The sequence below is a fragment of the Nipponia nippon genome, unplaced genomic scaffold (genome assembly GCF_047370975.1).
Source record: "Nipponia nippon isolate SJK-2023a ecotype South Korea unplaced genomic scaffold, ASM4737097v1 scaffold_46, whole genome shotgun sequence".
NCBI classification, from domain to species: Eukaryota; Metazoa; Chordata; class Aves; order Pelecaniformes; family Threskiornithidae; genus Nipponia; species Nipponia nippon.
The window spans coordinates 1030038-1043942 of record NW_028262365.1 but is presented as its reverse complement, the minus strand read 5'-3'; the positions used below and the strand labels follow the sequence as shown (position 1 = coordinate 1043942).

Here is a 13905-nt window from a genome sequence, read left to right as displayed (position 1 = left end):
TCCCGGGGCACCGGGACCCCCCGGGACCCCTCGTTACCCACCCCCGAGGCATCGGGACCCCCCCGGGACCCCCCCGTTGCCGACCCCCGGGGCACCGGGACCCCTATTACCGATCCTGGGGCACCGGGACCCTCCGGGACCCCCGTTGCCGACCCCCGGGGCACCGGGACCCCCCGGGACCCCTCGTTACCCACCCCCGAGGCATCGGGACCCCCCCGGGACCCCCCGTTACCGATCCTGGGGCACCGGGACCCCCCGTTACCGACCCCCGGGGCACCGGGACCCCCCATTACCGATCCTGGGGCACCGGGACCTCCCGGGACCCCCCATTACCAACCCCTGGGGCACCGGGACCCCGCCCGGGGCACCGGGACCCCGCCAGGACCCCTCGTTACCGACCCCCGGGGCACCGGGACCCCCCCCCGGGACCTCCCCGGGATCCCCTGTTACCAACCCCGGGGGCACCGGGACCCCCCGTTACCGATCCCGGGGCACCGGGACCCCCCGTTTCCGCCCCCTGGGGCACCGGGACCCCCCCCGGGACACCCCGCTCCCAACCCCTGGGGCACCGGGCCCCCCCGTTACCGAGCCTGGGGCACCGGGACCCCCCGTTACCGACCCCCGGGGCACCGGGACCCCCCACGGGGCACTGGGACACCGGGACCGGGGGACACCGACCCCCCCCCCGGGACACCGAGGTCCCCCCGGGACCCCCTGTTCCCGACTTCCCCGGGGCACCGGTACCCCGATCCCGGGGACACCCCCCCCCCCCCCGGTGCCCCCCCGGTGCCGCAGCGCCCCCTACCGGTTGCCCCCGGCGCCTCCGCCGCCGCGCTGCGTTACCGGGGCCGGGGCGGGTGGGGCCCACGGGGGGGGGGGGGGGGGGCGCCCGGGCGTTGCCCTTTTAAAGCACCCTCGGGGGGCGCCTTAACCCCACCCCTATAGAGCCCCGCCCCATAGAACCCTGCCCCGCCCCCATAGGGCCCCGCCCTGTCCCTATAGAGCCCTGCCCCGCCCCATAGAGGCACACCCTGCCCCTATAGAGCCCCGCCCTGTCCCTATAGAGCCCCGCCCCACCCCATAGAGCCCTGCCCCGCCCCTATAGAGCCACACCCCCCATAGAGCCACACCCTGCCCCTATAGAGCCCCACCCCGCCCCACAGAGCCCCGCCCTGCCCCTATAGAGCCCTGCCCTGCCCCTATAGAGCCACACCCTGCCCCTATAGAGCCCCGCCCCACCCCTATAGAGCCACACCCCGCCCCTATAGAGCCCTGCCCTCCCCCTATAGACACCTCACAGCCCCTCCCCATCCCCTATAGACCTCACAGATCCCCACCCCGATCCCCTACAGACCTCTCCCTATACACCTCACGCCCCCGCATCACCCTATAGCCTACCCCTCTATAGCCCCCCCCGACTCCTATAGCTCCTCTATCCTCCCCCCAGCAGCAATACCCCTAAGGGCTCCTATAGCTCCTATATGCCCCATGGCACCCATGGCACACTATACTCCTTATACCCCCCTATAGGGCCCACACCCCTTATCGCTTCCTATCCTTACAGCTCCCTATAGCATCCACACCCTTATATCCCCTATAGCGCCCATACCTGCTATCGCTTCCTATCCTTACAGCTCCCTGTATAGCCCCTGTAGCACCCATATCCCCTATAGCTCCCTATAGCCCCCAGCACCCATACCCCCTATAGCCCCTATAGCACCCGTACCTCCTATAGCCCTCCATAGCACCCATACCCCCATAGGCCCTATAGCCCCCATACCCCCTATAGCCCCTATAGCACCCATATCCCCTATAGCTCCCCATAGCACCCGTACCTCCTATAGCCCCTACAGCCCCCATACCCCCTATAGACCCTATAGCACCCATACCCCCTGTAGCTCCCCATAGCACCCACACCCCCATAGGCCCTATAGCCCCCATACCCCTTATAGCCCCTATAGCACCCATATCCCCTATAGCTCCCCATAGCACCCACACCCCCATAGGCCCTATAGCCCCCATACCCCCTATAGACCCTATAGCACCCATATCCCCTATAGCTCCCCATAGCACCCACACCCCCATAGGCCCTATAGCCCCCATACCCCCTATAGACCCTATAGCACCCATATCCCCTATAGCTCCCCATAGCCCCCATACCCCCTATAGCCCCTATAGCCCCCATACCCCCTATAGACCCTATAGCACCCATATCCCCTATAGCTCCCCATAGCACCCGTACCTCCTATAGCCCCTACAGCCCCCCTACCCCCTACAGCCCCCATACCCCCTATAGACCCTATAGCACCCATACCCCCTGTAGCTCCCCATAGCACCCGTACCTCCTATAGCCCCTACAGCACCCATACCCCCTATAGCCCCCCAAGCACCCATACCCCCTATAGCCCCTATAGCACCCATACCCCCTATAGCCCCCCAAGCACCCACACCCCCTATAGCCCCTATAGCACCCATACCCCCTATAGCCCCCCAAGCACCCATACCCCCTATAGCCCCTATAGCACCCGTACCTCCTATAGCCCTCCATAGCACCCATACCCCCATAGGCCCTATAGCCCCCATACCCCCTATAGCCCCTATAGCACCCATATCCCCTATAGCTCCCCATAGCACCCGTACCTCCTATAGCCCCTACAGCCCCCATACCCCCTACAGCCCCCATACCCCCTATAGACCCTATAGCACCCATACCCCCTGTAGCTCCCCATAGCACCCACACCCCCATAGGCCCTATAGCCCCCATACCCCTTATAGCCCCTATAGCACCCATATCCCCTATAGCTCCCCATAGCACCCACACCCCCATAGGCCCTATAGCCCCCATACCCCCTATAGACCCTATAGCACCCATATCCCCTATAGCTCCCCATAGCACCCACACCCCCATAGGCCCTATAGCCCCCATACCCCCTATAGACCCTATAGCACCCATATCCCCTATAGCTCCCCATAGCACCCACACCCCCATAGGCCCTATAGCCCCCATACCCCCTATAGACCCTATAGCACCCATATCCCCTATAGCCCCCCATAGCACCCGTACCTCCTATAGCCCCTACAGCCGCCATACCCCCTACAGCCCCCATACCCCCTATAGACCCTATAGCACCCATATCCCCTATAGCTCCCCATAGCACCCACACCCCCATAGGCCCTATAGCCCCCATACCCCTTATAGCCCCTATAGCACCCATATCCCCTATAGCTCCCCATAGCACCCACACCCCCATAGGCCCTATAGCCCCCATACCCCCTATAGACCCTATAGCACCCATATCCCCTATAGCTCCCCATAGCACCCACACCCCCATAGGCCCTATAGCCCCCATACCCCCTATAGACCCTATAGCACCCATATCCCCTATAGCTCCCCATAGCACCCGTACCCCCATAGCCCCTATAGCCCCCATACCCCCTATAGACCCTATAGCACCCATATCCCCTATAGCTCCCCATAGCACCCGTACCCCCATAGCCCCTATAGCCCCCATACCCCCTATAGACCCTATAGCACCCATATCCCCTATAGCTCCCCATAGCACCCGTACCTCCTATAGCCCCTACAGCCCCCATACCCCCTACAGCCCCCATACCCCCTATAGACCCTATAGCACCCATACCCCCTGTAGCTCCCCATAGCACCCGTACCTCCTATAGCCCCTACAGCACCCATACCCCCTATAGCCCCCCAAGCACCCATACCCCCTATAGCCCCTATAGCACCCATACCCCCTATAGCCCCCCAAGCACCCACACCCCCTATAGCCCCTATAGCACCCATACCCCCTATAGCCCCCCAAGCACCCATACCCCCTATAGCCCCCCAAGCACCCACACCCCCTATAGCCCCCGTACCCCCATACCCCCCACCCCCTATAGCTCTATACCCCCCCCAAAAAAGCCCAAGGCGCCGGGTGGGGCTGGGTCAGCTTTAATGGGGGGGGGGGGGGGGCTGGGCCCCCTATGGCGGGGGGGGGTGCAGATGGGGGTGCAGATGGGGGGGCGGGGGGAGGGGCGGGGGTCCGGGTGCCCCCCGAGCGCAGGCGCCTCAGGAGTACATGGTGAGCTGCAGCCACTGCGGAGAGAAGGGGCTATAGGGGGCCTATAGGGGCTACAGGGGCCCTATAGGGGCTACAGGGGCCCTAAAGGGGCCGGGGGCCACCCCGCGGGGATTTAGGGGGGGGCCCTATAGGGGTTATAGGGGGCCATAGGGGCTACAGAGGGGCTGGGGGCCACCCGGGGGGATTTAAGGGGTCCCTATAGGGGCTATAGGGGGCCATAGGGGCTACAGAGGGGCTGGGGGCCACCCGGGGGGATTTAAGGGGTCCCTATAGGGGCTATAGGGGGCCATAGGGGCTACAGAGGAGCTGGGGGCCACCCGGGGGGATTTAAGGGGTCCCTATAGGGGTTATAGGGGGCCATAGGGGCTACAGAGGGGCTGGGGGCCACCCGGGGGGATTCAAGGGGTCCCTATAGGGGTTATAGGGGGCCATAGGGGCTACAGAGGGGCTGGGGGCCACCCGGGGGGATTTAAGGGGTCCCTATAGGGGTTATAGGGGGCCATAGGGGCTACAGAGGGGCTGGGGGCCACCCGGGGGGATTTAAGGGGTCCCTATAGGGGCTATAGGGGGCCATAGGGGCTACAGAGGGGCTGGGGGCCACCCGGGGGGGATTTAAGGGGTCCCTATAGGGGCCCTAAAGGGGCTGGGGGCCACCCCAGGGGGATTTAGGGGGTCCCTGCAGGGTTTGGGATCATGCTAGGGGGATTTAGGGGGTCCCTATAGGGGCTATAGGGGGCCGTAGGGGCTATAGGGGCCCTAAAGGGGCTGGGAGCCACCCCGCGGGGATTTAGAGGGTCCCTATAGGGGCTCTGTAGGGGGCCATAGGGGCTACGGAGGGGCTGGGGGCCCCCAGGGGAATTTAGGGGGTCCCTATAGGGATCGGGACCACGCCAAAGGAGTCCCCTATAGGACTGGGGTCACCCTAAAGGGATGTAGGGGGGGCCCCATAGGGACCAGGGTCACCCTATATGGATTTGAGGGGGTTCTATAGAGATTGGGGGGGCTGGGGGGGGGGGGGCTATAAGGAGCCATAGGGGCTCTATAGGGAGCTGGGGCGCTCGGTAGAGATTTGGGGACCCCCTATAGGGGTCACAGGCTTCCTATGGGGATTTGGAGGGGCCTATAGGAGTCACAGGCCTCCTATAGGGATTTGGGGGGACCTATAGGGATTTGGGGAGGTCCCTACAGCACAGGGACCCTATAGACGTTTGGGGGTGACTTCATGGGGGGCTCTGTGAGGATTTGGGGGGGGCTCTATAGGGACCGGGGTGCCCTATAGAAAATCGGGGTGCCCTATAAGGATTTGGGGGGGCTCTATAGGGATTTGGGGGGCTCTTAAGGATTTGGGGGGGCTCTATAGGATTGGGGGGTCTATAGGGATTTGGGGGGCTCATAAAGGACTTGGGGGGGCTCCATAGGGATTTGGGGGTCTCTATAGGGATCTGGGGGGGCTCATAAAGGATTTGGGGGGGTCTATAGGGATTTGGGGGCTCTATAAGAATTTGTGGGGCTCTATAGGGATTTGGGGGGCTCTATAAGGATTTGGGGGGCTCTATAGGGATCTGGGGGGCTCATAAAGGATTTGGGGGGGTCTATAGGGATTTGGGTGGGCTCTATAAGGATTTGGGGGGCTCCATAGAGATTTGGGGGGCTCTATAGGATTGGGGGGCTCTATAAGGATTTGGGGGCCTCATAAAGGACTTGGGGGGCTCCATAGAGATTTGGGGGGCTCTATAGGGATCTGGGGGGCTCATAAAGGATTTGGGGGGTCTATAGGGATTTGGGGGCTCTATAAGGATTTGGGGGCTCTATAGGGATTTGGGGGGCTCTATAGGGATTTGGGGGGCTCATAAAGGACTTGGGGGGCTCTATAGGGAATGGGGGGCTCTATAGGGATTTGGGGGGCTCTATAGGGAATGGGGAGGCTCTATAGGGATTTGGGGGGCTCTATAAGGATTGGGGGGGGCTCTACAGGGATCGGGGCAGAGCCAGGGTGGTTTTGGGGGTCACCTCCTTCCCCTCCCCCCCCCCCCGTGGGACCCCCCCCCAATTTTGGGGACCCCCCCCCCAAAAAAAAGGGAAGGACCCCCCGGGGGGCGGGGGGGGGAGGGGGGCACCCCCAAACCCACCTCCTGGAGGCTGACGCGGATCTGGCCGCTCCCGTCCCGCTCCAGCGACTTGAAGGCACCTGGGGGGGGACCCCAAAATGAGGGGGGGGGACCCCAAAACCTCAGGGGGTCCCCAAAACCTCAGGGGGGTCCCCAAAACCCCCCGGGGGAGGGGGGGGCAAATAATTCGGGGGGGGGCATTTCTGGGGGTAGCCCAGTTCTGGGGTGCCCCCCCCACCCCTCCTGCTGCTGGGGGGTTCCCCCTCCCCCAAAATGGGGTGTCCCCCCCCCCCCCAAATTTGGGGGCCCCCCTTACGGAACATGGCGTCGAGGCGGACGAGGCAGCTGATGAAGTTGTCGAAATCGAGGTTCCCCCCTCGTCGCCGTAGCGACGGCCCAGGACCCCCAAAGTGGGGGGGCAGGCGGAAACCTGGGGGCACCCCCCACGCGTGACCTTTGACCCCCCCGCCCCCCAAAACACCCCTCACCCCCCCCAATACCCTGGACCCCCCAAATTCCCCAGACCCCCCCAATATCCAGGAACCCCCCAAATTCCTGAGACCCCCCCCCCAAAATCCTCCCGCCCCCCCCAAATCCTGGCCCCCCCAATCCCCCTGACCCCCCCCAATATCCAGGACCCCCCAAATCCCCCTGACCCCCCCAAAATCCCCCCAACCCCCCAATATCCAGGACCCCCCAAATCCCCCTGACCCCCCCCCCCAAAATCCCCCCAACCCCCCCAATATCCAGGACCCCCCAAATCCCCCTGACCCCCCCAAAATCCCCCCAACCCCCCCAATATCCAGGACCCCCCCAAATCCCACAGACCCCCCCATATCCTCCTGCCCCCCCCCCAAAAACCCTTTGGGGCCCCCCAAATCCCCCCAAAATCCCCCCGAACCCATTACCCAGCCCCTCCCCCCGCCCCCCCAACCCCCCAATTGCCCCCCCCCCCCAAAATTGCCCCCCAAACCCCCCTGCCCCCCAAACCTGCCGCCTCAAAGGCCCCCGGCAGCTCCTGCACCCCGATAGTCCCCGAGCCGTCGGTGTCGAACTGCTTGTACACGCACTGGGGGGGGGGGGGGGAATTTTGGGGGACCCCCCAAATTTTGGGGTCCCCCGGGGGGGGGGGGTCCTAGCCGCCCCCCAACGCCTCCCCTGCCCCAGAATTGGGCGTCCCCCATCACCTCCATACCGCCCCCCCCCCCAATTTTGGGGTCCCCCATCTGCCCCCCAAATTTTGGGGTCCCCCTTCTGCCCCCCCCAAATTTGGGGTCCCCCCGGGGGGTCCTTGTGCCCCCCTCAATTTTGGGGTCCCCCCGGGGTCCTTGCGCCCCCCTCAATTTTGGGGTCCCCCATCTGCCTCCCACCCATTTTCGGGTCCCCCATCTCCCCCCCCCCCAAATTTGGGGTCCCCCCGGGGGTCCTTGTGCCCCCCTCAATTTTGGGGTCCCCCATCTCCCCCCCTCCCATTTTGGGGTCCCACCGGGGATCCTTGTGCCCCCCCTCAATTTTGGGGTCCCCCATCTCCCCCCAAATTTGGGGTCCCCCCGGGGGTCCTTGTGCCCCCCTCAATTTTGGGGTCCCCCATCTGCCCCCCCCCCCCCCAACATTTCAGGGTCCTCAGGGAGCTCCCCTACAGCCCCCTCCCCACTTGAGAGCGAGGATTTGGGGGGGGGGTGTCCCCCTGCCCCCCCCCGGCTTTTGGGGTGCCCCCTGGCTGTTGGGGGCACCCCCAAATGTTGGGGTCCCCCCTCAATTTGGGGGTGCCCCCCCCCCCCCCCACCTGCCACTTCTTGATGTTGTTCCACAGGTACTTGAACTCCTCGAAGCCCAGTTTCCCCGTCGTGTCGCTCTTTTTGGGGGGGGGGTCAAGGAAATTTGGGGGCAACGGGGGACACCCCCCTCCCTGCACCCCAAAACCCCCCTCCCCCTTCCCCACCCCCCCCGCACCCCAAAAATCCCCCCCCCCCCCAGGATACGTCCATCACGGCCACCATGCTGCGGCAAGTGTCGAGGCCGAAGCCGTCTGTCTTCAGATCAGGATCTGGGGGGGGAAGAGGAATTTTTGGGGACCCCCCCCCCATTTGGGGGACACCCCCCCCCCAAAATTAAAACTTTCAACCAAAATCGAAAAGTTTCAGTCAGTTTTTTGCCCCCCCTCCCCCTTCCCTGCCCATGTGGGGATTCTCCAGTGGCTGCTATAGGGTTGTGCCCCCCCCTCCATTTCGCTGTAATTTGGGGGGGGGGGGGGAACCGCCCCCCCCCCCAATTTGTCGCCCCTCCCCCCATCGTGTCACACCCCCACCCCCCCCCCCCCCCGGTTTTTTGGGGGGACGCTTACGGCGGGTGACGACTTTGTTGAGGATGTTCATGAGCTCGGTGGGGCTCACCTCCATGTCCTGCGGGAGGCGGGGGGGGGGGGGGGGCCCCCTGACCCCCACCCTGGGGGGGGGGGGGCACCCTGACCCTCCCCCACACCCTGACCCCCCACCCTGGGGTCCATCGTCTCCCCCCCCGCCTTGGGCACCCCCCACCCCGACCCCTACCCTGGGGGGGGGGGCACCCAGACCCCCGACCGCCCCACCCTGGGGTCCCCCCCCATTCTGGGGTCCCCCCACCCTTGGGCACCCCCCACCCCGACCCCCACCCTGGGGGGGGCACCCAGACCCCCCGACCGCCCCACCCTGGGGTCCCCCCCCATTCTGGGGTCCCCCCACCCTTGGGCACCCCCCACCCCGACCCCTACCCTGGGGGGGCACCCAGACCCCCCCGACCGCCCCACCCTGGGGTCCCCCCCATTCTGGGGTCCCCCCACCCTTGGGCACCCCCCACCCCGACCCCTACCCTGGGGGGGGGCACCCAGACCCCCCGACCGCCCCACCCTGGGGTCCCCCCCCCATTCTGGGGTCCCCCCACCCTTGGGCACCCCCCACCCCGACCCCTACCCTGGGGGGGGGGCACCCAGACCCCCCGACCGCCCCACCCTGGGGTCCCCCCCCATTCTGGGGTCCCCCCACCCTTGGGCACCCCCCACCCCGACCCCTACCCTGGTGGGGGGCACCCAGACCCCCCGACCCCCGACCGCCCCACCCTGGGGGGGGGCACCCAGAACCCCCCCACCCCCACCCCGACCCCCACCCTGGGGGGGGGGGGCACCCAGCCACCCCCCCCCCGGTTGGTTTGGGGCTCCCCCCCCCCCCCCCCGTGATAGGGGGGGCTCTGGGGATGCCGGAGGGAGATCCCATGGGATCCACTGGGGGGGGGGGGGATCCCGGGGGATGAGGGGAAGCCGGGGGGGGTGGGGGGGGGATCCAGGGGATCCCGTGGGGTCTGGGGATCTGGGAGGGGGATCCAGCAAGGATCCCTGGGGGGGGCACAGGGACCCTGGGGGGAATCCCGTGGAGCAGGGGGGATCCGGGGGATCCAGGGGGGTCTGAGGGAGCCTGGGGGATCTGGGGATCCCCAGGGGTTGGGGGATCCGGGGGGGGGGGAGATCGAGGGGGGAGGATCTGGGAGATCCAGGGGGATCCGAGGGATCTGGTGGGGGCTGGGGATCCCGGGGGGGGCTGGAGAGGATGGGGGGGCAGATCCAGGAGATCCAGGGGGATCTGAGGGATCTGGTGGGGGCTGGGGATCCCGGGGGGCTGGAGAGGATGGGGGGCAGATCCAGGAGATCCAGGGGGATCCGGGGGATCTGGTGGGGGCTGGGGATCCCGGGGGGGATGGAGAGGATGGGGGGGGGGAGATCTGGGATATTCAGGGGGATCTGGTGGGGGCTGGGGATCCCGGGGGGCTGGGGGGGGTGCAGGGGATCCGGGGGGGGGGGGGGGAATCTGAGGGATCCGGTAGGGTCAGGGGATCCCGGCGGGATCTAGGAGATCCAGGGGGATCCGAGGGGTCCAGGAGGGGATCCCGGGGGGGGTGGGGTGGACAGAGGGGCCTGGGGGTGGGGGATCCTGGAGGGCTCGGGGGGTCCCGGGGGATCCGGGGGGGCTGGGGGGATCCCAGGGGATCCGGGGGGGGGATCCCGGGGGATCCGGCGGTCACTCACGTCGCCGGCGAGCTGGGCGAAGAGGCGCCGGAACTGCCGCACCTCCTCGCTCTCGTTGGCGTCCACGGTGGAGATGTGGGTGCGGGGGGCTGGGGGGGGCACGGGGGGGTCAAGGGGGGCCCCGAACCCGGGGGGAGGGGGCCCCGACGTGGGGGGGGGGGCGGTCCCCGGGGTCAGAGGTCACTTACTGGGGGCTCGGGGTTGTACTGGGCGGCCGCTTCGCTGCCGGGGGGGGGGTGTTTGTCAGAGTACCCCCGGTGTCACCCCCCGGTGTCACCCCAACGCCACCCAGTCCCCCAAACCCCCGTCCCCAATGTCCCCAGTGTCCCCAGTGTCCCCCCAACCCCATGTCCCCAATGTCCCCCTGTGTCCCCAATGTCCCCCCATGTCCCCAATGTCCCCACCATCCTCGTGTCCCACCCCGTGTCCCCAATAACCCCCCAACCCCGTGTCCCCAATGTCCCCCCATGTCCCCCCGTGTCCCCCCAACCCCGTGTCCCCAATGCCCCCCCATGTCCCCCCGTGTCCCCAATGTTCCCATGTCCCCAATGTCCCCCCATGTCCCCAATGTCCTCCCGTGTCCCCCCAACCCCATGTCCCCAATGTCCCCCCATGTCCCCAATGCCCCCCGTGTCCCCAATGCCCCCCGTGTCCCCAATGTCCCCCCATGTCCCCCCAACCCCGTGTCCCCAATGTCCCCCCGTGTCCCCAATGTTCCCATGTCCCCAATGTCCCCCCATGTCCCCAATGTCCTCCCGTGTCCCCCCAACCCCATGTCCCCAATGTCCCCCCATGTCCCCAATGCCCCCCGTGTCCCCAATGCCCCCCCGTGTCCCCAATGTCCCCCCATGTCCCCCCAACCCCGTGTCCCCAATGTCCCCCCGTGTCCCCAATGTTCCCATGTCCCCAATGTCCCCCCATGTCCCCAATGTCCTCCCGTGTCCCCCCATGTCCCCCCAACCCCGTGTCCCCAATGTCCCCCCATGTCCCCAATGCCCCCCCGTGTCCCCAATGTCCCCCCACCCCCCAGTGTCCCTCCCCCCGTGTCCCCGAGGTCCCCTCACCTGATGGCGCTGATGACACCCCCCAGGACCCCCATGGCCCCCCCGGCGCCGCCCCCGCGCCCCCCCCCCGCCCCCCCGCTCAGGAGCCCCCCAGCACCGAGCCGATGCCCCCGGGGAGCCCCCCCCGCCCCCCCCGCCCCCGCCCCCCCAGCAGCCCCTTCACCAGGAACATGGTCCCCGCAAACAGGGGGGGCACTGGGAGCACTGGGGGGTTACTGGGAGCGCTGCTGGGGGGGTACTGGAGGTTACTGGGAGCGCTGCTGGGGGGTGCTGGAGGGTGCTGGGGGGCACTGGAGGGTGCTGGGGGGGCACCGGGGGGTTACTGGGAGCGCTGGCGGGGGGCACTGGAGGTTACTGGGAGCGCTGGGAGAGGCTGGAAGAAAAGGAGAGAGCAGCGTTAGGCGATGCCACACGGCCCTATAGGCTGCTCCAGACCCTATAGCCCCCCCCAGGCCCTATAGACCCCCACCCTGTCCCCCCCAGGCCCTATAGACATCCCTGGAACCTATAGACCCCCCCAGCCCTTATAGATCCCCCCAGCCCCATGGATCCCTCCAGCCCTATAGACCTCTCAGGTGCTATGGATCTATATAGAGCTGCCTGGGTCCTATAGACACTCGTGGCCCCTATGGACCCTCTCCTCCTCCCTGGGGAGCTGCCTCAGGCCCTATAGACCCCTCTGGGCCCTATAGACCCCCCCCAGGCCCTATGGATCCCCCCTGACCCCTGTGGATCCCCCCAGGCCCTATAGACCCCCCCAGGCCCTATGGATCCCCCCTGACCCCTGTGGATCCCCCCAGGCCCTATAGACCCGCCCGGCTCTATGGATCTCCCCCGGGCCCTATAGACACCCCCCCCCAGGCCCTACAGATACACCCAGCCGCTATGGATCCCCCTAACCCCTATGGATCCCTCTGGGCCCTATAGATCCCCCTGAGCCCTACCGATCCCCCCCCAGCTCTATGGATCCCTCCAGCCCTATAGACCTCTCAGGTCCTATGGATCCCTCCTGGGTCCTATGGATTCCCCTGGGCCCTACAGATCCCCCCAGCCCCTATGGAGGCCCCCAGCCCCTATAGACCGCTCCAGCCCTATGGATCCCCCCAGCCCCATGGATCCCCCCTGGGTCCTATAGACCCCTCAGGCCCTACAGAACCCCCAGGCCCTATGGATCCCCCCTGGGTCCTATAGACCCCTCCCCAGCCCCTATAGATCCCCCCAGTCTCTATGGATCCCCCCAGCTCCTATGGATTCCCCCAGCCCTTATAGACCTCCCCAGCCCCTACAGATCCCCGCAGGCCCTACAGACACCCCCCCAGCCCCTATGGATTCCCCCCAGCCCCTATAGACCCCCCCAGCCCCTATAGATTCCCCCCAGCCCCTATAGATTTCCCCCAGCCCCTACAGACCCCCCCAGCCCCTATGGTTTCCCCCCAGCCCCTACAGATCCCCCCAGGCCCTATAGACCCCCTCAGCCCCTATAGATTCCCCCCAGTCTCTATAGATTCCTGCCAGCCCCTATGGATCCCCCCAGCCTCTATGGATTCCCCCAGCCATTATAGATCTCCCCAGCCCTTACAAACCCCCCCAGCCCCTATAGATTCCCCCCAGCCCCTATAGACCCTCTCAGTCCTACAGACCCCCCCAGCCCCTATGGATTCTCCCAGCTCCTATAGACCCCCCCCCGCCCCTATAGATTCCCCCCAGCCCCTATGGACCCCCCCAGCCCCTATAGATTCCCCCCAGCCCCTACGGACTCCCCCAGCCCCTATAGATTCCCCCCAGCCCCTATGGACCCCCCCAGCCCCTATAGATTTCCCCCAGCCCCTACGGACTCCCCCAGCCCCTATAGATTCCCCCCAGCCCCTACGGACCCCCCCAGCCCCTATAGATTCCCCCCAGCCCCTATGGATCCCCCCGGGCCCTACGGACCCCCCAGCCCCTATAGATTCCCCCCAGCCCCTATAGATTCCCCCCAGCCCCTACGGACTCCCCCAGCCCCTATAGATTCCCCCCAGCCCCTACGGACCCCCCAGCCCCTATAGATTCCCCCCAGCCCCTATAGATTCCCCCCAGCCCCTATGGATCCCCCCGGGCCCTACGGACCCCCCCAGCCCCTATAGATTCCCCCCAGCCCCTATGGACCCCCCCGGGGTGGGGGGGGAACCCGGCCCCTCCCGGCTGCGGGCGAGGATTTCCGGGGACCGGGTGGGGCCGGGACTGAGTCACGGAGCCGTTGGGGGGGGGGGGGGGGCCCGGGGGGGGCCCGGGGGGGGGGGGCCCCGGGGGGGGGGCCGGGGGTACCGGTACCTGCGGGCCCTGCGGCGGCGGCGGCGGCCGGGGAGCGACTGCGGGCCCCGCCCCGGGCCCGGGCCTGGGCAGCGCCGGGGGCGTGGCCAAAGGGGAGGGCGTGGTCAGAAGGGGTGCGGTCTGCAGAGGGGGCGGGGTCCCTCAGCACGGCGCCTAAGGGGAAGGAGGCGGGACCAAGGGCCGGGGGCGGAGCCAGGCGGCCGGCGTGGGCGTGGCCACCCGGCGGGAAACAGGACCTCGCCCTTCCGGTCGCGCCTCTGACGGCACGCTCGGCGCGCCGGAACAAG

At 67.0% G+C, this 13905-nt stretch overlaps 1 protein-coding gene and 1 long non-coding RNA gene across 2 annotated transcripts; both read right to left on the bottom strand.

Annotated features, from left to right (window-relative positions):
• Positions 1-3962: 3962 nt before the first annotated feature.
• On the bottom strand, positions 3963-10333 carry CAPNS1 (calpain small subunit 1). The gene is made up of 8 exons (XM_087729728.1): positions 10245-10333; positions 8535-8592; positions 8173-8237; positions 7977-8045; positions 7181-7259; positions 6507-6620; positions 6212-6270; positions 3963-4096 (listed from the first exon to the last, which is right to left on the bottom strand). The coding sequence occupies exons 2-8, from the start codon at positions 8587-8589 to the stop codon at positions 4070-4072; spliced, it is 468 nt and encodes a 155-aa protein (XP_087585854.1). The 5' UTR covers positions 8590-8592; positions 10245-10333; the 3' UTR covers positions 3963-4069.
• A 99-nt stretch (positions 10334-10432) lies between these two features.
• LOC148052615 (uncharacterized) lies at positions 10433-13814 on the bottom strand. Its single transcript, XR_015698504.1, has 3 exons — positions 13619-13814; positions 11309-11681; positions 10433-10466 (listed from the first exon to the last, which is right to left on the bottom strand). It is a non-coding gene; the product is annotated as an uncharacterized LOC148052615 (long non-coding RNA).
• Positions 13815-13905: the final 91 nt, after the last annotated feature.

Bases quoted from the DNA above. Each gene is read 5' to 3' on its own strand.
- CAPNS1 (XM_087729728.1), bottom strand. From the start codon at position 8,589: ATGGAGGTGAGCCCCACCGAGCTCATGAACATCCTCAACAAAGTCGTC. The intron at 8,238-8,534 runs GTAAGCGTCCCC...TTCCCCCCCCAG, and splicing joins CAACAAAGTCGTCACCCGCC to ATCCTGATCTGAAGACAGAC. The intron at 7,260-7,976 runs GTGGGGGGGGGG...CCCCCCCCCCAG, and splicing joins ACAACATCAAGAAGTGGCAG to TGCGTGTACAAGCAGTTCGA.